This window comes from Papio anubis, chromosome 11, assembly GCF_008728515.1.
Source record: "Papio anubis isolate 15944 chromosome 11, Panubis1.0, whole genome shotgun sequence".
In the NCBI taxonomy this organism is placed as follows: domain Eukaryota; kingdom Metazoa; phylum Chordata; class Mammalia; order Primates; family Cercopithecidae; genus Papio; species Papio anubis.
The window spans coordinates 5,244,782-5,271,766 of NC_044986.1; the positions used below are offsets into that span (position 1 = coordinate 5,244,782).

The following is a 26,985-nucleotide window of genomic DNA, read 5'->3' on the forward strand; positions in this document are numbered from 1 at the left end:
AGAATAATCATAATTGCTTTTCACATGGAGTTCTGAACTACAATCAACTGTATCATATGAGTTTGGTCGTGTGGAATAAATCACTGGAAATCATTGAACATAGTGGTAGTTCTCAGGTGTTGATACTCTGGTTTCAGAGTGTCCTACAAACAATTTGCTGTAAACACTGGACTGTACCCATGAGTCTATATGCCAGGCAGATTTCCACGTGCTTGGCAGACATGAACGCTTGATCCTTGGTGCAGTAGCAGTGCCCATGGCTAGGTTGTCTTTTTAGATCTGTGTCACAAATGAGGAAACGGACAACCCAAGGCCACCCAGGCAGTGGCAGAGATAGGACCTTCACAGCAGATATGCTAGCTCCTTGGGAGCTTCCTACACTCCTAGGGATTGGCTATTAGAAGAAAAGTTGTCTGGGCCATAGACGCGGTATTCGTACTCCAGGCTCTGTTTCTGCAGGTGGCCCATAGCGGTGGGGCATGAGGCTATCGATAAAATAAGGCCTGTAACATCAGTCTCAGTGTTCCACCAAGCCTCCTCATGGGAAAGCATTACTTAGGCAAGGGATTTACATTAATTGGTGGCTCAGGAAAATGTGTGGCCGGGACTGAGCTCAGAACCACCTGGAGGAGTTTTTACAGCTCATGCATTCCGGTCGCTGGGTGGGTCAGGGTGAGGTCCAAGTGCATGTCTTTAGAGAGTTCTCTCCGGCTGTCGTCCCCCTACTCCAAGGTGAAAACTACTGCTGCAGACTCCTCCTTTCTATGTCCGCATATAATGTTTCAGCATTTTAAGGAAAGCCTCTGTACTGTCCAGTGGGAACTTGATGTCTTAGTGGCCACTCCCGCAATCCTTCAGGAACCCTTAGTAGCTTAGCTTCGCCAGGACTGCAAGAATGGAGGCGTGCTGTGGGTGGTGTTTCGATGACTTTTCACTTGGTTCGTGTTTAATACTAATGTGAAGTAAATCACTAGTCTCAGCGTGTTTTTTCATTGCTCTTTCCACGTTTGTATTCATTACTTTAGATGAGAGTGAGGGAATACCTTTGAAAAGAAGGCGTGTGTCCTTTGGTGGGCACCTAAGACCTGAATTGTTTGATGAAAACTTGCCTCCTAATACGCCTCTCAAAAGGGGAGAAACCCCAACCAAAAGAAAGTCTCTGGTAACGCACACTCCACCTGTCCTGAAGAAAATCATCAAGGTGAGTTGAACAATTAGCATTCCCATTCACATCCAGTGGCTCACACACCGGGTACATATTCCTTTCCAAATACTGACACAAGTGGAATTATGATGAAGACCTTTATTTATCTATTTATTTACTTATTTATTTATTTGAAGAAACAAGTTTTTAAAAAGACGAAATGAAAGCTCATTGATACGGGTGCCAGCAAAGGAGCCCCTGGGTCCCTGACCATGGTGCTGATGCGACTGAGTCGGGGGAGTCCTTGATGTTGTCGTTTTCGTGCAGAAGTTCCCAGACACTCATGCTTATAGCACTTGCGTAATCACCTGCAGGCACCGTCAGAACAACCAATTACAAAGATTCTGGATACATTACCACCTTGACCCACGAGGATTGTTTTACTTTCTTTTAGAGTTACAAGGCTATAGTTAAGGCATTTACCTGGTGTAAAGGAAAATCATCAATGGCACATCTAGCTTTTACACCATCAGCTTTGAGAATATTTGCTTCTCTTTGCTGTGTTGTCCTTCCTGGGTTTTACACCCCTGGGAACTCATGACCCTATAGCTCATAACCTTCATAATGGGGCCTGGGCGGTCTTTCTTTTCTTCTGTTCCCAAAAGGAGTGGAAAGTGATGCCTGGCTCCCTTTCCATTTTACACTGGCTCCCAGGGGCAAGCGGCCCTCCTTCCATGTGGGCTGCGGGGCCTAGGTGCCCACGGCTGGTATTTACTGGGACTGAGATCAGATCCTGCTTGTCTTTCACTGATCAGGACGTTCATTCCACCTTTCTACCTGAAATGACCTCACTTCAGACTTCGCTTGCTTCTGTTTCCTGTTTTTCCTTCAATGACTGAGACAGTCTCACCTCTACTATAGTCTTGAAAGACAGTGGCTTAAGCATTTGATGCTTCTAGATTTAAACAGCTGAAATTCTTAATTGAATAGGTTTTTATCAGTCATTCCAGAGATGTTACATCCTTGTTAAAGCTTCTTGTCAACAATTTTGTCTTGTCAGGAACAGCCTCAACCATCAGGAAAACAAGAGTCAACTTCAGAAATCCATGTGGAAGTGAAGGCACAAAGCTTGGTTAGAAGCCCTCCAGCTCCTAGTCCTAGGAAAACTCCAGTTGCCAGTGATCAACGCCGTAGGTCCTGCAAAGCAGCCCCTGCTTCCAGCAGCAAATCTCAGACAGAGGTTCCTAAGAGAGGAGGGAGAAAGAGCGGCAACCTGCCTTCAAAGAGAGCATCTATCAGCCGAAGTCAACATGATATTTTACAGATGATATGTTCCAAAAGAAGAAGTGGTGCTTCGGAAGCCAATCTAATTGGTTAGTCTTGCGTTAGAACACATATATTAAGGTGAATTGTTTCATGAATGCTAGTTTTTGAAAAGTTTCATCATCTTTTTCCTTTGACAGTTGCAAAATCGTGGGCAGATGTAGTAAAACTTGGTGCAAAACAAACACAAACTAAACTCATAAAACATGGTCCTCAAAGGTCAATGAACAAAAGGCAAAGAAGACCTGCTACTCCGAAGGTAGGGGCCTCACTGTATGCTGCTTTACACATCCGGGTGTCATGGAAGCTTGCATTCAGTGTGGATTCACCCTTTAATGTCCTGTTTACCTCCTTCCTATTTTCCACAGAAGCCTGTGGGCGAAGTTCACAGTCAATTTAGTACAGGCCATGCAAACTCTCCTTGTACCATAATAATAGGGAAGGCTCATACTGAAAAAGTACATGTGCCTGCTCGACCCTACAGAATGCTCAACCACTTCGTTTCCAACCAAAAAATGGACTTTAAGGAAGATCTTTCAGGTAAAAACATAGCCTTAGATCTTATAAATCTTTTGACTCTACTGTTTTTTACTGTGTTAATGTTTGTTTTGCTAACTATGTTCATCTGCTGTGAAAGGGATTATAAAAAACGACTGAGTCACCTTTCTGGGGTCTTAGTGTTCAGGGAAGACAAAGCTGGTTTGGCTTGTAAGGACAAGTCTCTACTAATTTTTGGGATCACGTGTCCTGCGTGAAATAGGTGTGGAAATGTCAAATGCATATCTTTACCCTGGAGAGCAGCGTATACATAGAAAGCTGGAAGGTGCTTTACAGTGAAGAGAGTTAATTTGTTTTACCTGCAGCTACACTAATAGTTTATCCCAGGTGTGGACCAGTTGTTTTTGAGCGATATTCTGCTTCTTCAGGATTTACTTTCTAGGTAGCTTAACTTTCTTGAAAGAAAGCCCTATGAGAAGATTCCCATAAACAATTGATTGTTGAAGAAATGTTTCCACTCGATTCCCACTCTGGGTAAATTGTGGCTTGACTTGTGTAATTTAAAGTGGGAATGGCCAGCACGGTGGCTCACACGTGTAATTCCAGCACTTTGGGAGGCCGAGGTGGGCGGATCACCTGAGGTCAGGAGTTTGAGACCATCCTGGCCAACATGGTGAAATCCCGTCTCTACTAAAAATACAAAATTAGCTGGGTGTGGTATTGCATGTCTGTAGTCCCAGCTACTCGGGAGGCTGAGGCAGGAGAATCACTTGAACCCGGGAGACAGAGGTTGTGGTGAGCCGAGATTGCGACATTGTACTCCAGCCTGGGCAACAAGAGCGAAACTCCGTCTCAAAAAATTAAAAAATAAAATAAAGTGGGGATGATGTAGCAGATAGGGATGGTGGCAGGAGAGCGATTGTAGGTTTTGTGTTGTATAATTTGTCCAGTAGTTTTTACCGTGTACTATTTGGAAGGGTGGTGAGAGTTGAATTGAACAGGGGGAACCTTATTTTTGTTTTCTAGCAGATTGAGTTGTAAGAGTTGTACTCCTCCGTAATGGATGCAACATACCCTCTGATGAGTCATATTCGGATCAGTTCATTAATCCTTTTTAAAAAACCAAGAAGACAAAAATACAACACCAAAACAAAAAATATAGATATGTATATATGAGTATTCTTGTAAATTATGAACATGTATGAATGTTCTAATATGTGTGTTACAAAATGTTAAAAACAAACCCTCAAAAATACTTTCTAGGAAAAACAAAATGCTAAATACTCAGTGTGTGGGACAGTGGATTGTCCCCAGCATCCCAGCGTTGTTTTTCTTTTTTTTTTTTTTTGAGACAGTGTCTCTCTCAGTCACCAGACTGGAGTGCAGTGGCACAATCTCAGCTCACTGCAGCCTCCAACTCCCAGGTTCAAGCAATTCTCCTGCCTCAGCCTCCCAAGTAGCTGGAACTACAGGTGTGTGCCACCACACCCAGCTGATTTTTGTATTTTTAGTAGAGATAGGGTTTCACCATGTTGGCCAGTTTGGTCTCTATCTCCTGACCTCATTAATCTGCTCACCTCAGCCTCCCAAAGTGCTGGGATTACAGGCGTGAGCCATCACGCCTGGCCCGTTCTTTCTTTTAAGATGGTTTCCTAGAGTCAAGCAGTTCTCACCTGTTAGTATGAGTGAATTTCATTACAAAACATTAGCATCTGCTGAAGACTAAATCCTAGGCATTTTATGTAGAAGGGGAGATTTTTGTGAATGGACTGGTTTGGAAGGGAGTTTTCAGAACAGGCTTCCCCTGAACATTTTGCATATGACTGCCAGGTTGAAATAGCACTTGCATCCAGTGAGGCCAGAATGATACAAGTAAGGAGGACATGAGATGATAAGAGTTTTGCAGAGTTGCAACTTCTATATAAATTGCTTTGTTATTATTTTTTTCCTGAGATTATATCAGTACTACTTTTTTTGGTGTTAAAATGTTACCTGCAGCTACACTAGTAGTTTATCCCAGGTGTGGACCAGTTGTTACTGAGCAATATTTTGCTTCTTCAGGATTTACTTCCTAGGTGGCTTAACTTTCTTAAAGCCCTATGAGAAGATTCCCGTAAACAATTGATTGTTGAAGAAATGTTTCCACTCGATTCCCACTCTCAGTAAATTGTAGCCTGACTTGTGTAATTTAAAGTGGGGATGGCCGGCACGGTGGCTCCCGTCTATAATCCCAGCACTTTGGGAGGCTGAGGCCTCCTATCATTCCAAATGGAATGATAATGATATAAAATTTTTAAAAAATATATATTATTACTTGACAGTACTAAAAATGGGCAGCTCTTTGTCATTGTCTAAAATGTGGGCACATGTTATTTGTATTTTAAACCTAGAACTGAGCACCCAAGACTTTGAGAAGCATGAAGGCATTTGGCCTCTAGATCCCAGCAGGGAGGCCTGTGGGTCTCAGGAGCCTATCACCAGCTTCCGTGCTCCAGAGCTCAGGTGTGGTCTAGTTAGAAGGACCACAGAGGTCAACTAACTTCATTTGTTTCCTTTCTAAGAAAAGCAAAGCAAAGAGCATAACATATCTTCTCTTTGCTTTCTTTTTTACAAAATGAGTACATTATTGATGGAATCACCCTTTTTATGAGGCCTATGTACCAGGAATTCAAGGGAGGAATCTGCTGTTATTTCCCACCATTTGCATGTTACATGTGAGGACTGGGATGGTTGTTTGCATGTTAGCAATATGTCAATCACTTTTCATATGTCTTCATGTAACAGGAATAGCTGAAATGTTCAAGACCCCAGTGAAGGAGCAACCACAGTTGACAAGCACATGTCACGTCGCTATTTCAAATTCAGAGAATTTGCTTGGAAAACAAGTTCAAGCAACTAATTCAGGAGAAGAACCTCTGCTGCCCACCTCAGAGAGTTTTGGTCGGTTTCCTTGTTTCCTACCACTGTGATGTTTTGGGATAGGAACATACAGTATTATGTTTTTAGAAGCAGTATGATATTACTTCTCTATAAGAAATGTTCCTGGCAGAAAATACCATTTCCGTCTTCTCTGTTCTAATTGAAAGGGAGATTTCAATCAGCAGTTGAACTAACATTGGCATTCATTGACTTACATAGAAAGAAAGACTCCGTTAATGTGTGCAAATGACCTGTGTACACTTTTGGCTTCTTTATTATAAGTAACCAGGGAGACATAGCAAAAAAGTACAATGGTGTCTCACCATATTTACATATAAATTACTCAAATTCAAAATTATTGCCAATTACAAAACAAAAGATAACAGTTTGTATACTGTACAATTATTCCTGCTAACCTTCTAGGTGGGAGCAGGCCCGGGATGAGTGTGAGATGGGAGATGAGAATGTGTCTAATCTCTCATTTGGCACTGGTCACTGTGTTCCTGTCATAGAGGGAACAGCTTGCTACCCTGAAGATGTTTGTGGTAGGTAAATATTTCCTGTGTAATATGGACCCTAACCACACAAGGATAATCCATGTTATTTTATTGGTGATTTAAGGCAAGAAACAGCTGTTTGTTTCTGATGTTTGAAGGAAAAAATGCCTATATTTACGTCAGTGACACAGGGCATGGCAACCTTTGGAGGATCCTTCTTAAGCAATATTTTTACCTTCTATAATCATTTCAGCATCCAACTTGCTTAATGATGACCCCACTATAGCACTAAATAATATTATTCTTAATTGTGGATGGCTCTTATAAAACAGATTTATAGACACATAAGTAGCCTCGTTGTTAAGTGAATACGAAGCTGAATATTTATTTTTTTACTATATTTTATGAGGCTATAATACTCGATTGACATGAGACACTAATAGAATGTATTTATTGTATATGTTTTTATTTCAGGAGGAAATGCGTTCTTCAGTGCACAGAATTCAGCAAAACAGCCATCTGATAAATGCTCTGCAAGCCCTCCCTTAAGACGGCAGTCTATTAGAGAAAATGGAAACATAGCAAAAACTCCCAGGAACACCTACAAAATAACTTCCGTGGAGACAAAAACTTCAGATACTGAGACAGAGCCTTCAAAAACAGTATCCATTGTAAACAAGTTAAGAAGGTCTATGGAGTTCAGAAATATACAGAAGCTACCTATAGAAAGTAAGAGTGAAGAAACAAATACAGACATTGTTGAGCGCATCCTAAAAAGATGTCAGAAGGCAACACTACTACAACAAAGGAGAGAAGGAGAGATGAAGGAAATAGAAAGACCTTTTGAGACATATAAGGAAAATATTGAATTAAAAGAAAATGATGAAAAGACGAAAGCAGTGAAGAGATCAAGAAGAACTTGGGGTCCGAAATGTGAACCAACGTCTGATCTGACAGACCTCAAGAGCTTGCCTGATACAGAACACACGAAAGACACGGCATGTGGCCAGGATCTCCTCCAAACCCAAGATCATGCCAAGGCACCAAAGAGTGAGAAGGGCAAAATCACTAAAATGCCCTGCCAGTCATTACAACCAGAACGAATAAACACCCCAACACACATAAAACAACAGCTGAAGGCATCCCTGGGGAAAGTGGGTGTGAAAAAAGAGCTCTTAGCAGTCGGCAAGCTCACACGGACGTCAGGGGAAACCACGCACACACACAGAGAGCCAGCAGAAGATGGCAAGAACATCAGAATGTTTAAGGAGTCTCCAAAGCAGTTCCTGGACCCAGCAGCCTGTGTAACTGGAATGAAGAAGTGGCCAAGAACGCCTAAGGAAGAGGCGCGATCACTAGAAGACCTGACCGGCTTCAAAGAGCTCTTCCAGACACCAGGTCCCACTGAGGAATCAATGACTAAAGAGAAAACTACCAAAATAGCCTGCAAATCTCCACCACCAGAATCAGTGGACACTCCAACAAGCACAAGGCAACGGCCTAAGAGAAGTCTCAGGAAAGCAGATGTAGAGGAAGAATTCTTAGCACTCAGGAAACTAACACCATCAGCAGGGAAAACCATGCACACACCCAAACCAACAGGAGGTGATGAGAAAGATATTAAAGCTTTTATGGGAACTCCAGTGCAGAAACTGGACCTGTCAGGAACTTTACCTGGCAGCAAGAGAGAGCTGCAAACTCCCAAGGGAAAGGCCCAGGCTCTAGAAGACCTGACTGGCTTTAAAGAGCTATTCCAGACTCCTGTTCTTACTGAGGAATTAGTGGCTGCCGACAAAACCAAAATATCCTGCAAATCTCCACAGCCAGACCCAGTGGACACCCCAATAAGCACAAAGCAACGGCCCAAGAGAAGTCTCAGGAAAGCAGATGTAGAGGGAGAATTCTTAGCATTCAGGAAACTAACACCGGCAGCCGGCAAAGCCATGCACATACCTAAACCAGCAGTAGGTGAAGAGAAAGGCATCAACACATTTGTGGGAACTCCAGTGCAGAAACTGGACCTGACAGAGAACTTAACTGGCAACAAGAGATGGCCACATACTCCTAAGGAAAAGGCCCAGGCTCTGGAAGACCTGGCTGGCTTTAAAGAGCTCTTCCAGACACCTGGTCATACTGAGGAAGCAGTGGCTGCTGGCAAAACTACTAAAATGCCCTGCAAATCTTCTCCACCAGATTTAGCAGACACCCCAACAAGCACAAGAAGGCAGCCCAAGACACCTTTGGGGAAAAGGGATGTACAGAAAGAGCTCTCAGCTCTGAAGAAGCTCACACAGACCACATACACAGACAAAGTACCAGGAGGTGAGGATAAAAGCATCAAAGCGTTTAAGGAAACTGCAAAACAGAGACTGGACCCAGCAGCAAGTGTAACTGGTAGCAAGAGGCAGCCGAGAACTCCTAAGAGAAAAGCCCAACCCCTAGAAGACCTGGCCGGCTTGAAAGAGCTCTTCCAGACACCAATATGCACTGACAAGCCCACGACTCATGAGAAAACTACCAAAATAATCTGCAGATCTCCACAACCAGACCCAGTGGACACCCCAACAAGCTCCAAGCCACAGTCCAAGAGAAGTCTCAGGAAAGTGGATGTAGAAGAATTCTTAGCACTCAAGAAACGAACGCCATCAGCAGGCAAAGCCATGCACACACCCAAACCAGCAGTAAGTGATGAGAAAAACATCAGTGCATTTGTGGGAACTCCAGTGCAGAAACTGGACCTCCCAGAGAACTTAACTGGCAGCAAGAGACGGCTACAAACTCCCAAGGAAAAGGCCCAGGCTCTAGAAGACCTGTCTGGCTTTAAAGAGCTCTTCCAGACACCAGGTCACACTGAGGAATCAATGACTAATGATAAAACTGCCAAAGTAGCCTGCAAATCTTCACAACCAGACCCAGACAAAACCCCAGTAAGCTCCAAGGGACGGCTGAAGACATCCCTGGGGAAAGTGGGCGTGAAAGAAGAGCTCCGAGCAGTTGGCGAGTTCACACAGACGTCAGGGGAGACTACACCCATACACACAGAGCCAACAGGAGATGGTAAGAGCATCAAAGCATTTATGGAGTCTCCAAAGCAGATCTTAGATTCAGCAGCAAGTCTAACTGGCAGCAAGAGGCAACCGAGAACGCCTAAGGGAAAGTCTGAAGTCCGTGAAGACCTGGCCGGCTTCAAAGAGCTCTTCCAGACAGCTGGTCACACTAAGGAATCAATGACTAACGAAAAAACTACCAAAATATCCTACAGATCTTCACAACCAGACCCGGTGGACACCCCAACAAGCTCCAAGCCACAGCCCAAGAGAAGTGTCAGGAAAGCAGATGTTGAAGAAGAATTTTTAGCATTTAGGAAACGAACACCATCAGCAGACAAAGCCATGCACACACCCAAACCAGCAGGAGGTGAAGAGAAAGACATCAGCACATTTATGGGAACTCCAGTGCAGAAACTGGACCCACCAGAAAATTTACCTGGCAGCAAGAGACGGCTACAAACTCCTAAGGAAAAGGCCCAGACTCTAGAAGACCTGACTGGGTTCAGAGAGCTTTTCCAGACACCATGCACTGATAACCCCACGACTGATGAGAAAACTACCAAAATACTCTGCAAATCTCCACAACCGGACCCAGTGGACACCCCAACAAGCACAAAACAACGGCCCAAGAGAAGCCTCAAGAAGGCAGACGTAGAGGAAGAATTTTTAGCATTCAGGGAACTAACGCCACCAGCAGGCAAAGCCATGCACACGCCTAAACCAGCAGTAGGTGAAGAGAAAGTCATCAACACATTTGTGGGGACTCCAGTGCAGAAACCGGACCTGCCAGGAAACTTACCTGGCAGCAAGAGATGGCCACAGACTACTAAAGAAAAGGCCAAGGCTCTAGAAGACCTGGCTGGCTTCAAAGAGCTCTTCCAGACACCAAGTCACACTGAGGAATCAATGACTGGCGACAAAATCACAGAAGTATACTGCAAATCTCCACAACCAGACCCAGTCAAAACCCCAACAAGCTCCAAGCGACGACTCAAGACATCCTTGGGGAAAGTAGGCGTGAAAGAAGAGGTCCTACCAGTCAGCAAACTCACACAGACGTCAGGGAAGACCACGCAGACACACAGAGAGACAGCAGGAGATGGAAAGAGCATCAAAGTGTTTAAGGAATCTGCAAAGCAGATGCTGGACCCAGCAAACTATGGAACTGGGATGAAGAGGTGGCCAAGAATGCCTAAGGAAGAGGCGCGATCACTAGAAGACCTGGCCGGCTTCAAAGAGCTCTTCCAGACACCAGGTCCCACTGAGGAATCAACGACTGATGACAAAACTACCAAAATAGCCTGCAAATCTCCACCACCAGAATCAGTGGACACCCCAACAAGCACAAGAAGAAGCATTACAGCAGCATGCTTTGGGGAAAAGGATGTAAGAAGAAAAGAGCTCTCAGCCCTGAAGAAGCTCCCACACAGACCACACACAGACAAAGTACCAGAAGGTGAGGATAAGCATCAAAGCATTTAAAACTGCAAACGAGACTGGACCCAGCAGCAAGTGTAACTGTTAGCAAGAAGCAGCCGAGAACTCCTAAGAAAAGCCAACCCTAGAGAACTGGCTGGCTTGAAGAGCTCTTCCAGACACTGTATGCACTGACAAACCCCACGACTCATGAGAAAACTACCAAAATAGCCTGCAGATCTCCACAACCAGACCCAGTGGACACCCCAACAATCTTCAAGCCACAGTCCAAGAGAAGTCTCAGGAAAGCAGATGTAGAGGAAGAATTCTTAGCACTCAGGAAGCTAACACCGTCAGTAGGGAAAGCCATGCACACGCCCAAACCATCAGGAGGTGATGAGAAAGACATGAAAGCATTTCTGGGAACTCCAGTGCAGAAATTGGACCTGCCAGGAAATTTACCTCGCAGCAAGAGACGGCCACAAACTCCTAAGGAAAAGGCCCAGCCTCTGGAAGATCTGACTGGCTTCAAAGAGCTCTTCCAGACACCAGGCACTGACAAGCCCACGACTGATGAGAAAACTACCAAAATGCCCTGCAAATCTCCACAACCAGACCCAGCAGACACCCCAGCAAGCACAAAGCAACAGCCCAAAAGAAGTCTTAGGAAAGCAGACGTAGAGGAAGAATTTTTAGCACTCAGGAAACTAACGCCGTCAGCAGGCAAAGCCATGGACACACCCAAACCAGCAGTAAGTGATGAGAAAAATAACACATTTATGGAAATTCTAGTGCAGAATCTGGACCTGCCAGGAAATTTACCTGGCAGCAAGAGACGGCCACAAACTCCTAAGGAAAAGGCTGAGGCTCTAGAGGACCTGGCTGGCTTCAAAGAGCTCTTCCAAACACCAGGTCACACTGAGGAATCAATGACCGATGACAAAATGACAGAAGTATCATGCAAATCTCCACAGCCAGAGTCATTCAAAACCTCAAGAAGCTCCAAGCAAAGGCTCAAGATATCCCTGGTGAAAGTGGACATGAAAGAAGAGCCCCTAGCGGTCAACAAGCTCACACGGACGTCAGGGAAGACTACGCAAACACACACACAGCCAACAGGAGATAGTAAGAGCATCAAAGCATTTAAGGAGTCTCCAAAGCAGATCCTGGACCCAGCAGCAAAAGTAACTGGTAGCAAGAGGCAGCTGAGGACTCGTAAGGAAAAGGCCAATGCTCTAGAAGACCTGACTGGCTTCAGAGAGCTCTTCCCAGCACCAGGTCACACTGAAGAGTCAATGACTGTTGACAAAAACACAACAATGCCCTGCAAATCTCCCCCAGCAGAACCAGCAGACACTGCCACGAGCACAAAGAGATACCCCAAGACACGTCTCAGGAAAGAAGTGAAAGAGGAGCTCTCAGCACTTGAGAGGCTCACACAAACCTCAGGGCAAAGCACACACACACACAAAGAATTAGCAAGTGATGAAGGCATCAAAGTATTTAAGCAACGTGCAAAGAAGAAACCGAACCCAGTAGAAGAGGAACCCAACAGGAGAAGGCCAAGAGCACCTAAGGAAAAGGCCCAACCCCTAGAAGACCTGGCCGGCTTCAAGGAGCTCTCTGAACCATCAGGCCACACTCAGGAACCACTGACTGCTGGCAAAGCCACTAAAATACCCTGCAAATCTCCCCCAGTAGAAGTAGTAGACACCACAGCAAGCACAAGGAGGCATCTCAGGACACGTGTGCAGAAGGTACAAGTAAAAGAAGAGCCTTCAGCAGTCAAGTTCACACAAACATCAGGGGAAACCATGGATGCAGACAAAGAACCAGTAGGTGAAGATAAAGGCATCAAAGCATTGAAGGAATCTGCAAAACAGACACTGGCTCCAGCAGCAAGTGTAACTGGCAGCAAGAGACGGCCAAGAGCACCCAGGGAAAATGCCCAAGCCCTAGAAGACCTGGCTGACTTCAAAGACCCAGCACCAGGTCACACCGAAGAATCAATGACTGATGACAAAACCACTAAAATACCCTGCAAATCATCACCAGAACTAGTAGACACTGCAACAAGTTCAAAGAGACGGCCCAGGACACGTGCCCAGAAAGTAGCAGTAAAGGAGGAGCTGTTAGCAGTCCGCAGTCTCACACAAACATCAGGGGAGACCGCGCACACCGACAAAGAGCCGGTAGGTGAGGACAAAGGCATGAAAGCATTTAAGCAACCTGCAAAGCAGAAGCTGGACGCAGAAGATGTAATTGGCAGCAGGAGACGGCCAAGAGCACCTAAGGAAAAGGCCCAACCCCTAGCAGATCTGGCCAGCTTCCAAGAGCTCTCTCCAACACCAGGCCACACTGAGGAACTGGCAAATGGTGCTGCTGATAGCTTTACAAGCGCTCCAAAGAAAACACCTGACAGTGGAAAACCTCTAAAAACATCCAGAAGAGTTCTTCGGGCCCCTAAAGTAGAACCCGTGGGAGACCTGGTAAGTACCATAGACCCTGTAAAATCACAAAGCAAAAGCAACACTTCCCTGCCCCCACTGCCCTTCGAGAGCGGAGGTGGCAAAGATGGAAGCGCCACAGGAACCAAGAGGCTGCGCTGCATGCCTGCGCCGGAGGAGATCGCGGAGGAGCTGCCAGCCGGCAAGAAGCAGAGGGTTGCTCCCAGGGCGAGAGGCAAATCACCGGAACCAGTGGTCATCATGAAGAGAAGTTTGAGGACTTCTGCAAAAAGAATTGAACCTGTGGAAGAGCTGAACAGCAACAACATGAAAACCAACAAAGAGGAACACAAATTACAAGACTCGGTCCCTGAAAATAAGGTGAGAGGAAGTATTACAGCATCACCCAATATCATCTTGGATAGCTGTCAGTTTCTGTGTTATACTTTGCATGTAACCTGACGTTATAAGTGGTTATCATTTCCCAAATGGGTTTCATTTAACACAGTGAACAACTGCAGGCCATGGTAAAGAATCTTCTTGGGACCTATAGAGGGAACAGACTAATTTGGGAAAAGAACGAGTCAAAAATGATAAAATGATTAATGCAAACTTAGAAGAGTTTCTCAAGAGCCAAATGAGTAATGTTCATCTTCAAATGTTTGAAAAATTGATCAGAGGATAGGTGGGTGGTTCAGTTCTATGTTCCAGATACTGTCACCAAGACTAGGGCTGGGTTAAAAATAATATCTCTGTCACTATTTTAACTATCAGAACAATATCGATAGGGAGTGTGTATTCTTGAGAAGGGGGAAACTGTCTGGACTGTTAGAGAGGCTCCTGCTGCATCCGGGGAAACTCCAGAAATGGTAATTTCCTATTCTGCCTTAGCAGTGATGGTTAAAGGAATAGGAGTTCATTTACTCTCTGTAAATGAATGAATAATGGAGCTTCTTTCTATAAACTGTAAAAATTAGATTTGATATATGTCCTTTTAGGCATTGTTATTGAAATTTATCCTGAATGCCTTATTTATAATTTGTCAGCAGAGACAGTCATTTCTCCATAGGAACAAAGTACCAAGGCATTACCTTGACTATCTTAGATGACAGGTTTCTTAGAAAATTCATCATTGTGTAATTTTCAAATGATTTCTCCTTTTAGTTTACTGTTGTTGATTGTTCTCCCTGTTGAATTTTGAAGTTTGTTTTACTAATTATTGGAATTTTGTGGACGTCTTCTCATTTCTTTAGGGAATATCCCTGCGCTCCAGACGCCAAAATAAGACTGATGTAGAACAGCAAATAACTGAGGTCCTGGTATTAGCAGAAAGAATAGAAATAAACAGAAATGAAATGAAGCCCATGAAGACCTCCCCAGAGATGGACATTCAGAATCCAGATGACGGAGCCCGGAAACCCATATCTCGAGGCAAAGTCAGTGAAAACAAAAGGTGCTTGAGGTCTGTGAGACAGAATAAGAGCTCCCAGCCTAAGGTGGCAGAGGAGAGCGGAGGGCAGAAGAGCGCAGGGGTTCTCATGCAGAATCAGGAAGGGAAAGGAGAAGCAGGAAATTCAGACTCCATGTGTTTGAGATCAAGAAAGATGAAAAGCCAGTCTGCAGCAAGCTCTTTGGAGAGCGAATCTGCACAGAGAGTAACGCGGAGTGTCAAGAGGTGTGCAGAAAATCCAAAGACGGTAAGCCGTGTACTGTTTTCTGCTTTTAAAAGAGACAGTGTTTTGATGTATTTTTTTGCCCAAGGTTGCAAAGGCAAACAAAAAGCATTATTTTCAACAGCATTCTGCCAGCTCCCAGTTACATTCATGGAAGAAGCATTATCCTAAGATATACGTTTTGTCATTTTAGTTATATTTTCTTGTGTCTGCTTTGGGGATTCCACTTCAAATAGCAAATTCACATTATGAAGACTTCAGAAAGAAAAGGAATTTGTCTAGTGGCTAATTGACTGCTTATGATGTACCTCATGATACAATTGCAGGTAGCTGTCTTCAGCCTTTCTGTAGTTCAAAAACACCTATTGAAACAGAAAAGTTCTTCCCCCCTCCCCAAAAAACACCAAACTATTGAAACAGAAAAATGTCCAAGGAATTCTTTGGAAAGGTAGAAGGAACAGAGGTTGGGGTGGCCCTGAGACACACGCTGACTATGTGAGAATTCCTGATCAGTGGGGAGTGCTTCTGCCCTCCAACCCTCCTCCAGCCAGAGACTATCTAAGCTAATGAGCTTTAAGTGCTACTGAAATCACATCAAGTTTAGCCACACATAATTACAAGCATGTGGACAAATCGATAAGAATGATTAGATTCCATTAGTGTTCTTCTGGGGAATACTTGGTTTAGCTAAAATAAAAATAGGTTGAATTGCTCCCTGTTTGTGAGTGGTATAAATGTAATTCTTAGCACACACAAAATTTGGACCTAAAACTACCATATTCTGAGTTCAGCAAACAAAACTGATGTAGCAATAACCTCTTCAGATACAGAATTCTGGCAAGTACAGACAGACCTTCAGCACAAATTAGGAAGCTCCAACTGCCAAGAAGAGGAAAGATTCCCCAATACCTGCTGCATAGCCAGGCAGCCAGTGGAGGCAGAGGGCTTGTGTGTCTGGATGGTGGGCAGGAAGTCCTAGTGGGGAGATGCCCATAGACTGTTCCAGAGAGGGAAGAGGGGAGGCTCAACAAGGACACTGATGCCCACACAGGTGTCCTAAGTCAGAGACTACTTCTGGGGCAGGCTGGAAGCAGAAGACATCTGACAGTGCCAGACAAGGTCCTAGAGACCACAGGGACACCAGGGATGCAACAGCTGATGTGGGTGAGCACATTCACCCGTCCAGTCTTACAATAAAACACAGGCTCTAGGCGCTCACCAAATTCTCAGTCTGGAAGGTGCTGCTTCATCAGAATGAAACAAAAGAAGGGTGAAAGCAAATCTTTTAACTAGGATGATTCCTAAACACAGAGCAACCAGGCCCAAGGCTGAGCCAGGCCCGGTGTGTTCTGCCAGGGGCGTTCCAGCCTCTTCTCACACACAGGCACCCAGGAGACGTCCAACACATACATGCTCCTCTATTGCCGAGTTCTTCGGTGGGTGTCGGTAGTCCTAGAAAATGCATATATAACATATTTTTTCCAGTAAGAAGCTTATAGCCATGATTTTCACCATTGTCCCTCCCCCTTAGCCAAGAGGTGAGAACTCCTGCAAGAGTGAAGGCCAAGGCAGGTCCCCTGCGTGCAAGTTGGGGATAGTTCTGTCTATGGGAGCTGCTTGGTTTAGAAGACCCAAAAGACTTAGTCCTGGTTAGATTCACTTTTTCTGAGTGACATTTTTTAGTTTGTGAAAATGTGAGCATCGATGAAGAAATTTTGTTTTATTATGTATTAGCTTAAAATGCATTAGGAACTTTTGTATGAAAAGATCACATTATTTAAGTGTAAACTGCATAATAAAAGCAGTTTAAGTCAAGAAAAACAACGTTAATGGAATATATTTTAAAACTTATTTCCAGCCTCAACATTCATTTTCTACAACTAAGGACCAGCATAATACCTAGTAAGCCTTTGACGTTTTGCAGAGGAGGTCGATTACAAAAATGGGTGTTTAGATTACTTAAGAGATCTTTTTTTTTTTCTTCCCACACAGGCTGAGGACATTGTGTACGTCAAGAAAATAAGAACCAGAAGTCACCGGGACAGTGAAGATATTTAACAAAAAAAATCGAACTGGGAAAAATATAATAAAGTTAGTTTTGTGATAAGTTCTAGTACAGTTTTTGTCATAAATTACAAGTGAATTCTGTAAGTAAGACTGTCAATCTGCTTAAGGGAAGAAAACTTTGGATTTGCTGGGTCTGAATCGGCCTCGTAAACTCCACTGGGAGCACTGCTGGGCTCCTGGACTGAGAACAGTTGAACACTGGGGGCTTTGGGAAGGAGTTTGGACCATGCTTTGCTCTCAGCTTTGCAGAATGAAGCCTTGAGGTCTATCATCACCCACAGCCACCCTACAGCAGCCTTAACTGTGACCCTTGCCACACTGTCATTGTTTAAATGTTTGCCTGTGTCCTCCAGGGCATGATGGCAGGAACATCTATGCTCGTCTGTCCCAGCACTGAGCAGGCACTTGGTAAACATGAATGAGAGGGTGAGTGCACCGATGAATGGAGCTTTTAAGATCTGTCTCCAATGGCTAGGCCCAGGGCATTTGCTCCCCACATTAAGGCAATTGGACATCTGCACAGGACAGTCCTATTTTTGGTGTCCTTTCTGAAAATAAAGTGCTTTAGAGAATGACTTGTGAGCACATCTTTAGGGACCAAGAGTGAGTTTCTGTAAGGAGTGACTCATGGCTTGCCTTTGTCTCTCGGGAATACTTTTCTAACTAGGACTGCTCTCACCTGAGACATTCACCTGCGGAATCTCAGGGTCCCGGGCTGTGGCGCATCATGACATCAACCAGGCTCCTCATCTTCTCCAGCTTCCCTGTCGTTGAAAGCTTCAGAAGTTTACTGATTCTGCTCCCGCCTGTTCTCTTTCTGACTCTACCTGACAGCCCAATGCCAGCCGGTATAGGAAGTGACACCAGTACTCTGAAAAGCATCATCGTCCTTGGAGGGACTGAGCACTCAGCCCTTCAGCCACGATTTCAGGATCGCTTCCTTGTGAGCCGCTGCCTCCAAAATCTCCTTTGAAGCTCAGACATCTTTCTCCAGCTTCAGGCCTGTAGACATAACTGTTGTTCATCTCCATTTACTTTCCAGTTTGTCCCCTCTCCTCTCTGTGTTCCCCAAATCAGAGAATGGCCCACCATCCCCCAGGTCACCTGTCTGGACTCCCCATTCACCCACTTTGCCAGGTGCAGGTGAGGATAACACACCAGACGGTAGCTGTCCCCCAGCAAGTGCCCTGTGTGGTCATTGCACCCCCATCTCCACGCTTGTCTCCCCAGTGTCTGGCGGGGAGCCACGTGACACGAATATTCGCTGAATGAATGCAGAAATCAGTGGTACTGACTTGTGCTGTATTGGCTGCCATGATAGTGTTATAACAGCATCGTCCATGATCATAAGGGAGAATGACATTCTGCTTGAGGGAGGGAATAGAAGGGCAGGGAGGGGACATCTAAGGGCTTCACAGGGCTGCAAAGAGTACGGGGATTGTGCCAGGGCAGAACAGGGGAGGGTATTCAAGGAGGAGCGGCTCTTAGCGGAAGCACTTTGGAAGGTGTGAGGCATAAATGCTTCCTTCTAGGTAGGCCAACTTCAAAACCTTTAGTAGGAATGTTGCTATGATCAAGTTGTTCTAACACTTCAGACTTAGTAGTAATTATGAACCTTACATAGAGAAAAATTGTATCTAGCCATATGCCTGTGGAGTGGAATATTTTGTTTAGTAGAAAAATCCTTTAGAGTTCAGTTCTAACCAGAAATCTTGCTGAAGTGTGTCAGCACCTTTTCTCACCCTGGTAAGTACAGTATTTCAAGAGCATGCTAAGAGTGGTTTTCATTTTACAGGGCTGTTGACGGATTAGAAACGTTCATTCAAGGGCTACCGCTGTGTTTAATAGATGAACACCACTTCTACACAACCCTCCTTCACTTTGTATGGTGGGGAGGGAGGGAGCTGACAAATACTGCCCATTGCCCTGGGCTGACTACATTTGAGAACAAATACCCACCCATTCCCACCATGGCATGGTAACTTCTCTGAGCTTCAGTTTCCAAGTGAATTTCCGTGTGATAGGACATTCCCAATAAATAGAAGCTGTTTTTACTTTTTCGCCTCCCAGGGCCTGTGCGATCTGGTCCCCCAGCCTCTCCTGAGCTTTCTTACTCAACTGTACCCACTGTCTCCTGCCTGCCTTTGGCGGCATCCCCAGCCAGCACACACTCCCTGCTGTTTTCACTGCCTGGAACTTTCACTCCGGCCCCACCAAGATCATTGCATCCAGTCCTGAACTCAGCTTAAGGGCGGCTTCCTGCCTGTGGGCTACCTCACCCCATGCCTGTCCTCCAGGCTGGGGCAGGTTCGTAGTTTGCCTGAAATTGTTCTGTACCTCTTTGTAGCACGTAGCATTGTGGACACCAAACCACTAATTGAGTTTCTGGCTCCCCTCCTGGGGTTGTAAGTTTTGTTCATTCATGAGGGCCGACTATGTATTTCCTGGTTCCTGTATCCCAGTGACCAGCCACAGGAGATGCCCAACAAAGTGTGTGATGAAATGGTCTTAAAACCCACGGTATTTTTATTATAGGGAGAGTAGGGAAAGAAACTAAGTGTGGGTGGGGCGACAGGCCAGTGTAAGAGAGACTGGTTCATTACGTTCCATTTTCATTTCTACGACTTGACTGGATGGTCATTTTCTCTCTTGGCCAATAAGTCATCACAGCCACTTTTAGTCCTGCAGGAATGGCCTGCTGTGTTTCGAGAACTACCTGCAACCACAGCCGTGTCTGCTTTGTTGGAACAGAGGTGCTGAGTTGAGGGACGGGGATTTGACCCAGGGCAGCCCCAAGTCAGCAGATGAAAATACATGCCCTGACTTTCCTCTGGCAACCCTGATTTGACATGGATCCTGCGAGTGAATTTGCTGGCAAGTTCCAAGGGCAGGAGCCTGCAGTAGGTCAGTTAGTCCTGAAGAAGAGGTCTTTCTGTTGTAGTGAGATAAAAGTTTGCAGGTGGGTGCATCTAGGGCTCCTCACCATCTGGAGAGGCTGAGGAGGAAGGGAGGGAGAGCCATGCTCAGTGGTCAGTTTGGTCAGGGAAGAGGGGTCAGGCCCCAGCCCACATCCTGGGCTGTCATTGAGAGTCAACATGGCAAACGGCGACTCCATAAAGTCAACTGTAGCTACTTAACTAAATGATTTTCTCTCATTTTTTTGGAAACAGGGTCTCACTCTGCCTCTCAGGCTGGAGTGCAGTGGTGCGATCTCTACTCACTGCAACCTCTGCCTCCCGGGTTCAAGCAGTTCTCGTGCCTCAGTCTCTTGAGTAGCTGGGATTAGAAGCGCTTGCAACCATGCTGGTTAAATTTTTTATTTTTAGTAGAGACAAGGTTTTGCTATATTTCCCAGCCTGGTCTTGAACTCTTGGCCTGCCCAGCTTGGCCTCCCAAAGTTCTGGGATTACAGGCATGAGCCACCATGCGTGGCCTTCTCAAGTATTTTTAATGTGCCACAGTGTTGTTTAATAACAGCTCAAAGAAAGGGCAAGTTACGCAGAGTGGCTGAATTTAGAAGGGCCACAGCAGCATAGGGGTGTCCTGGGTTGGAATTCTGTCTCTTCTATCACCTCCAACCTAACTTTGGTCTAGTTTCATATCCTCTGGAAGCCTCTGTTTCTCAGCCCTTGAGAGGATATTGTACAGATAATACCCATATAAAGGGCCCAGCACATAGGTGCTCATGGAATGAGAACTATTTGTGTATATGGCTCACTTTATAAACCTAAAATACATATTTTGAAAATAAGAAAAGAGGAATGAAGTGAATATGTTGATTGTTACTATCATAGTCGTTCTGGGCTAATTGTTATAATGTGCTTATGCTTTCATCTTAATAGTGATTACTGAAAAACCACTGGGATTTTCCGTGCTCATTCAGATATCCTCTCTAATCACAGCATTAGTGCTCACCACAAAAGGGCCCCAAAGAACCGCTGTTGTGTTTGTTGGCCTCTGTTCTGAATGGTGTCCGTTTGCATCTTTGAGGGAGGTTTTGCTCAGGAAAGGGCTATCAGTGAGGGCAGGATGCTCTAGGCAACCTCAGACAGGATTCAGTGGTTGGGAAAGGAGGGGCAACCCCACACCTCAGCCACATGCTGGCCGCTCGGTGACACAAACCTCCAGGTGCACGGTTATTGGCAGACACTCCTGCAGGTGGCAACGCAGCCACATCAGGATGACATAACTTTCATCCATGGGGCTTTTCTGGATGGAGTGGGGATGTGTTACTTTCAGAAGGAGGGCACTGTCATGTAACCTCAGCATCCAGAGCAGAGCCAAATGTGAAGCTCACACCTCGGTCCAGCCTCTGCCGGGGCCTCTGAGTGCTTATAGCAAAGGCTGCTGGTCCATATGCAAGAGGGAAACAGGTTTTGGTTTCTAAGGCACAGATGGGCTCCTTTAGCCTAGAATTCTGGAGGGGAACCTGATCCTGTGAAGTGTTTCTTGAAACTTGGTGTGATCCCTGGAAGAAGCCCAGAGTCTTATTTGAGATGAGACTAGGATGTTGCCACAACATGCCGGGTGACAGTGTCGGTGCATTACTTGGTGCTGCTTCCTGGCAAGTACATTAAACAGCTGTCAGAGACGCTCTGATAAAGGAACAGAAGGGGCACAGTTATAATAGGAAAAACAAAGGGTTAGTACCCGTGTTTTCAAAAGACTGACAATAAACAAGATAATAATAATAATAAAAGATTGACAATAAACCAACAAGGAAAACTCAATTGGCACAATGAGGAAAATGGATGAAACTCTGAATGGTGCTTCACTGATGAAACATAAATAACGCATGTATGAAAACATGCTCAACCCAATAGAACTCTGGGACATGCAAATTCACATGAAGTCTGATTTTTTTTTTGCCTCTCAGGTGTGCAAAAACTAAAAGGTTTGCTAATGTCCTGGGTGAGTGACTTCTAGGGAGACAACGCCATCATGCCCTGTTGGTGAGTTGGTGCCTGGGAAGATCCTTTGGAAGTGACAATTTGGTGTTTTCTACTTAAATTTAAAATGTGCATGCCCTTTGACCTGGAAACTTCACTTCTAGGGAATTCTCCCATAGAACTAGTCTGCACATTAGCAAACATACACAAATGCAGGAGTATTCATTATACAATTGAATTATAGAATTGCAGCGTGGAAACAAGTTAATGTCTGTCACTGGGAAGGTGGAGGTGACTCTACAGACTTCGTTATATTTATACTGTGGAATGCCCAGCAGCCATTACACAGAAGTAGGTAGCTCTGTAAGTGCTGACATGGCCAGGCAGGATGTTGACCAAAGAGGGCCATCTGCAAAACTGCCCATATGTGGCAGATTTAGTCACTTGTAACATACAGTGCTTTCACATATTAACCTCCTTAACATCAGGATTATCACAAAATTGGTGGGATCTTACAGGAATAAATGGCAGTATTCTTGCTTTCTTAGCAGAACATAAAGTGATTTTGACAATGGTAGTCCTGGATTTGATGATATACCAGGAGTTTGACTGTTGTTCATAAAAGCAAACAATGTATATGTTTCTGGAACTATACAGATTTAAATTGCAGAGTGTTGTCTGGAGATGTACTCCAAAGTTATCAATGGAATGAGATGGGGAGAGGAGTCAGGAAACGGGCTAAATGCTCTTGGTGTATTTGTTTGATTTGAATGTTTGTAACAAACATGTCTCCCTATATTGCTGGTATTGCCCCATCCTTTGAGACAAGAGGCAGTTGGCTCTGTTAGACCCTGGGCCAAGTGGGAGACCAGCTGTGGGCACTGAATGTGGTGGTGGCAGTGTGAGATCTGGCTGGGGCATGGCTGTCTTGAGCCCTGGAGCTGCCCTCCCAGCAACCCAGCAGATGGCCCAAGGCCCCCCTGGGATGAACATTGCTCCTCACTGATACACAGCTGCCACGCCCAATATGCAAGCCATTAGAGGCCAAGCTTGGGAGCTTGGTGACCACAGCAGATGCCTGGATGTTGTGTGTCACTGTCCCTGGGCGATCCTCTGATTTTGGCAACAGTAGGCCCACAAGTGGGGCATGCATGTGCCAGGGAGCTGGCAGCCCTGGAACCAACCTTTCACCTGGTGGATGAGAGCTGTGGGTCAGCGCTCCAGCATCCTGCTCCTTCATGCATGAGATGCGGGGAGACCCCTGGAGCATCTCTGCAGAGTGGAGTTCCCAGTGTGCTCTCAGTAATGCTCCTCTGAGTGGCTTGCTGAGACACACACACTCATCGGTGCCATTGGCAACCTGCCTGTCTCTCCTGAGGTCCCTCAGCACTCAGTGTCCTATCTGTGTGTTTCTGTTGATAGGAGCTGCTTTTGAGGCTGGTCTGGCAAGTGCACTTTTGCAGACCTCAGCTCCTTCTGAGGCACTGGTCTCAGGCAGTGCTATTTGGGTTCATTGGCCCCTGGTGAATGCCCAGTTGGTGACTTTCTTTATGCCTCTTCCATACTTCCTTTTCCTTGGATCCCTCTGCCCCTCCCCACTGTGTCCAGCTGTGCCTGCACCTTCATATGTTCAGGTCTGCTTACCCCAGGGGAAGGGCCAAGACCACATCCACAGCAGAGTGGACGCTGCTTGTCTAGGATGGGACATTGGGACCCACAGACTCATAGGGAAAAACCAGTAACAAAAGGGCCCACAACAGCAAACTCCATCTTATAGCAGGCAATTTTTTTTTTTTTTTTGCACAGGAATAAAAGTAAGAGATCTGAAGGAAAAGACACAGGCTGGTAATCAAAGTAAAGGTTTATCCTTGCATCAGAATGGTTTAAATCTTGCAATTTGCATATACAAAGAATTCAGCAACATTCACTGGCATTATAATCAGAGCAAGATCAAATTATAAATGTAATCAAAGAAAATATGATCGTTGAAACTGTAATAACATACATATATTATAAAGATTGCACATAAATTAAACACAACTTGGTTAAACAAACGAAAAAGTATCCGTAATCATACACTTAAAAGAATAACATGGGTATGTCTCCAAATGCTGAAACACAGGTGTCAGGCTCATTTTAAAAAGTGTTTAAAAACACGTAAAAATACCTTTTGAAACACCGGTATGCATTCTTCACTCGTATAGCACATGGAGAGAAACCATAAAGGCAGTCACACAGTGACCAGATCACACACAGATCAGAATGGTCGTCTTCTAATCACTATTTGGCATTTGAACCCAACTGCATGCAACAAAGGAAAATGTGAAAGGAACAACGGTGTCGGCACTGGGCTGTTCGGGGCTGTTTTGTTATGTACAATGGACTTTCTTTGACCGAAGGAAAGAAGAGATGAACTTTCCAGGTTGCACGGAGAAGATACTGAGTCCCCCAGGGGTTGATTCCCCCAGTGTGAGTTGCCCTAAGGCCCAGGAGATTGTGTGAACTGGGACCTTGGTAGAGGCCATGAGACTGTAATGACTTCCCCTCTAAAGGGGAATGCTGCCCCGGACAGCGGAAGGGAGAGTCCTTTGTCCCGGGGAAAGTGGCTTCTCCTTTGTTCCTGGAATGGAAAATGGAAAAGGTTTGGGAACAGGCAGAACCCCTGCAGCGGACACCTGGGGTTGGTCTAAGGGGACAGGATAAAACGTGAGCAGGGCCCTTTCCTGAGGGCACCCTGAAAAGGTCTACCTTAAAGGTACTTCTTGATACAAGAGATGCCGGTTAGACCATTAAAGGGCTTCAAGGATTCTGACAGAGGGCTCCTAGACATGAACCAAAGCCTGTGCCCCTCTACTTTGACTTCAAACTCTCAAATGACCAGAGAAATGTCACCTTCATTGTAGCAAGCTGGCTCTGTTTCTAGGTTCAGGTGCTGAACAGAAACTTACTTCCCTCTCTTCTCCTTCAGTCAAAAAAAGGCTTTGGGTTTGGAATTTTAACGATGAAAACAAAAGGGACCTGGTGAACCTCAAAAAGCTCCATTTTCCTCTTCCACCGAGATGCTGAATCATTGTACAGAGAAGGAGAGAAGAGCACATTCAGCAGTGTGCAGCCCGGGCGTGCAGCTGGTGAGGATGGCGGTCATGAAGTGCGCTTTCGTCCTTCCAGCTGGGCACCAAGTCTTGCCCTTGGATGGGGCTCAGAGCCATGGAGTGGGCGAGAAGCTTGATTCCCTGTGAGCCTATTATGGAACAATAATGTGTCCTGGGTTGCATTTGCACACACCATCAATGAATAGGGACAAACACTGCAACACGAGGGTGCGATCAGTTATCAGTGAAAATGTCAAATAAGGCCTTTATATAGCTTTTAGGAAACAAAAAACGTACCAAAAATGCACGTGTTAAATGCTTTTAGTAGTAAGGTAGGCCAGATATCTCTTTGTTTATATTGTGCTCATCTGCTAGGTACCTAATGGCCATAGAAAGATAACTGCTATAAAATTCAATGTTGGTACATTCACACCCATTCTTTTTTTTTCCCCCATCAGCCAATCTTATCTGGCAATGGGATCGTTACTGTTATCCAGGGTCAATGGTCTCAGTAGTATTTCCATTCAAAAATAATTTAGCTTTTAGATTAAGGATTTCTCTTTTTCTTTTATTAAACATTGAAAGGTGGGACTTTAAAAAAATGGTATAAATCTAGATTTTAGGGATTCTTTTCTTACAAACAATCTTAGCTTTTTACAAGAAATGTTTAAATACCACAATGTTGCTCAGAAAATTTAAAGTTTAATTGCCTGTGGTTATTCTACTGTTTCTATCCCAATGTGTGCTCGTCTGTATTACGTGTGTAAGATGCTCAGTTCATCTGAACGTTTGGATGGGACATTTCGTGTTGAGCCTCCAGGCATAGCACTGGAGCAGCACAGGCTGCTGTGGCAGAATGGGAGGGGAGAATGGGAGAGGCAGCTGGTTTGATTTTCTGAGGGTTGTCTGGGCCAGACAGGCAGCCGGACAGCAGGTGGTGCTTCGGGGTGCAACTCTGATGGCTGGTTTTGTTGTACCCAAGGCCACGGGTCCATGGGACCACCCGGCATTTACATCTCTTCTCATCCAGCCAAGATGGTATAGACACAGTCTTGATGGTGTAGACACAGCATTTTTAAATATTACTTATAGTCACCGGCTACTCTAGTGTGTTTTAGACCTGGATTCAGGTTGTAAAGATTTTTTCATCTTTAAAATGTAAAGATAAACCACATGGGCCGGAACTGAGAACTTTACAGAAGTCCCCATTTACATTGTATCATCACGAACAGGTTGCCTTCCAAAAATGCTGCTGTTCGGGGTTGTGAAATCAGTGTTAGGAAAGTGCATTTTTAACTGACTTCTGAGTCCTCAACTGTTTTCTTAATATGAGCTTTGTGTTTAGTATCTTGCGGGGGCACACTTCGCATATTAAGATTACAACATTTAAAGGTGTTGAATGTGTGAAATTAAACCATATGAATCTAATGAAAAATTAATATATTTACTAATATTAGCAGAAATATATATTTTATGAGATATTATTTGACCTTAATACATTATTCCAATTTTTTAAAAGCATATTTAAGATTTAACAACTTTATAGCAGGTGGCCTTTAAGGCATAACAAAATATATACAAAGAAATTAGGGAAGATATTAATGTCAACTATGAAATAAATTAACATGATTTTTACAAAATATACTGACCATTAAATTAAAAAATATTTTAAGGCAGGAATCTTCATTTGAAATTAGCATAATCAGAAAATATATCAATAAAATCTTGTACCACTTTGTAGCAGAATTCATACTGTTCCTGAAAAGACAAACAAGGACACATTAAAATGTTATTCCCAAAAATATATTTGATTAATTTAATCAGGAGAGATAGTCAAAAACAAGGCATCAATAAGTGTGACTATTCATTAAAATACCGTATACCTTTATGCACATCATAATTGGTTTTTAGGCACATAAAGAATTCCAAATAAAGCTATGTTCCTACATCGAATGTGTCAGTATATTAAC

General features: G+C 44.6%; 2 protein-coding genes and 1 long non-coding RNA gene across 15 annotated transcripts in view; 2 read left to right on the forward strand and 1 right to left on the reverse strand.

The window, feature by feature from the left end:
- MKI67 (marker of proliferation Ki-67) overlaps window positions 1-18,328 on the forward strand; it is a 29,764-nt gene extending 11,436 nt beyond the window's left edge. Inside the window, 9 exon segments of the mRNA XM_003904414.5 lie at window positions 1,026-1,201; window positions 2,205-2,517; window positions 2,608-2,726; window positions 2,836-3,007; window positions 5,750-5,905; window positions 6,856-10,908; window positions 10,911-13,675; window positions 14,548-14,991; window positions 16,960-18,328. Of these exon segments, the coding sequence (XP_003904463.2) occupies window positions 1,026-1,201; window positions 2,205-2,517; window positions 2,608-2,726; window positions 2,836-3,007; window positions 5,750-5,905; window positions 6,856-10,908; window positions 10,911-13,675; window positions 14,548-14,991; window positions 16,960-17,025 (8,264 nt within the window). The 3' untranslated portion in view covers window positions 17,026-18,328.
- Window positions 18,329-20,369: 2,041 nt separating this feature from the next.
- LOC103887820 lies at window positions 20,370-25,170 on the forward strand. The gene is made up of 2 exons (XR_652061.4): window positions 20,370-21,986; window positions 23,730-25,170. It is a non-coding gene; the product is annotated as an uncharacterized LOC103887820 (long non-coding RNA).
- PTPRE (protein tyrosine phosphatase receptor type E) overlaps window positions 23,767-26,985 on the reverse strand; it is a 180,948-nt gene continuing 177,729 nt past the window's right edge. For 12 of the 13 annotated variants that reach the window (XM_021943850.2, XM_031651995.1, XM_021943840.2 and 9 more), the window contains one exon: window positions 23,767-26,773. In XM_021943850.2, the coding sequence (XP_021799542.1) occupies window positions 26,699-26,773 (75 nt within the window). In that variant the 3' untranslated portion in view covers window positions 23,767-26,698. The remainder of the gene's footprint in view (window positions 26,774-26,985) is intronic. The other variant, XM_031651993.1, reaches the window with a different exon arrangement.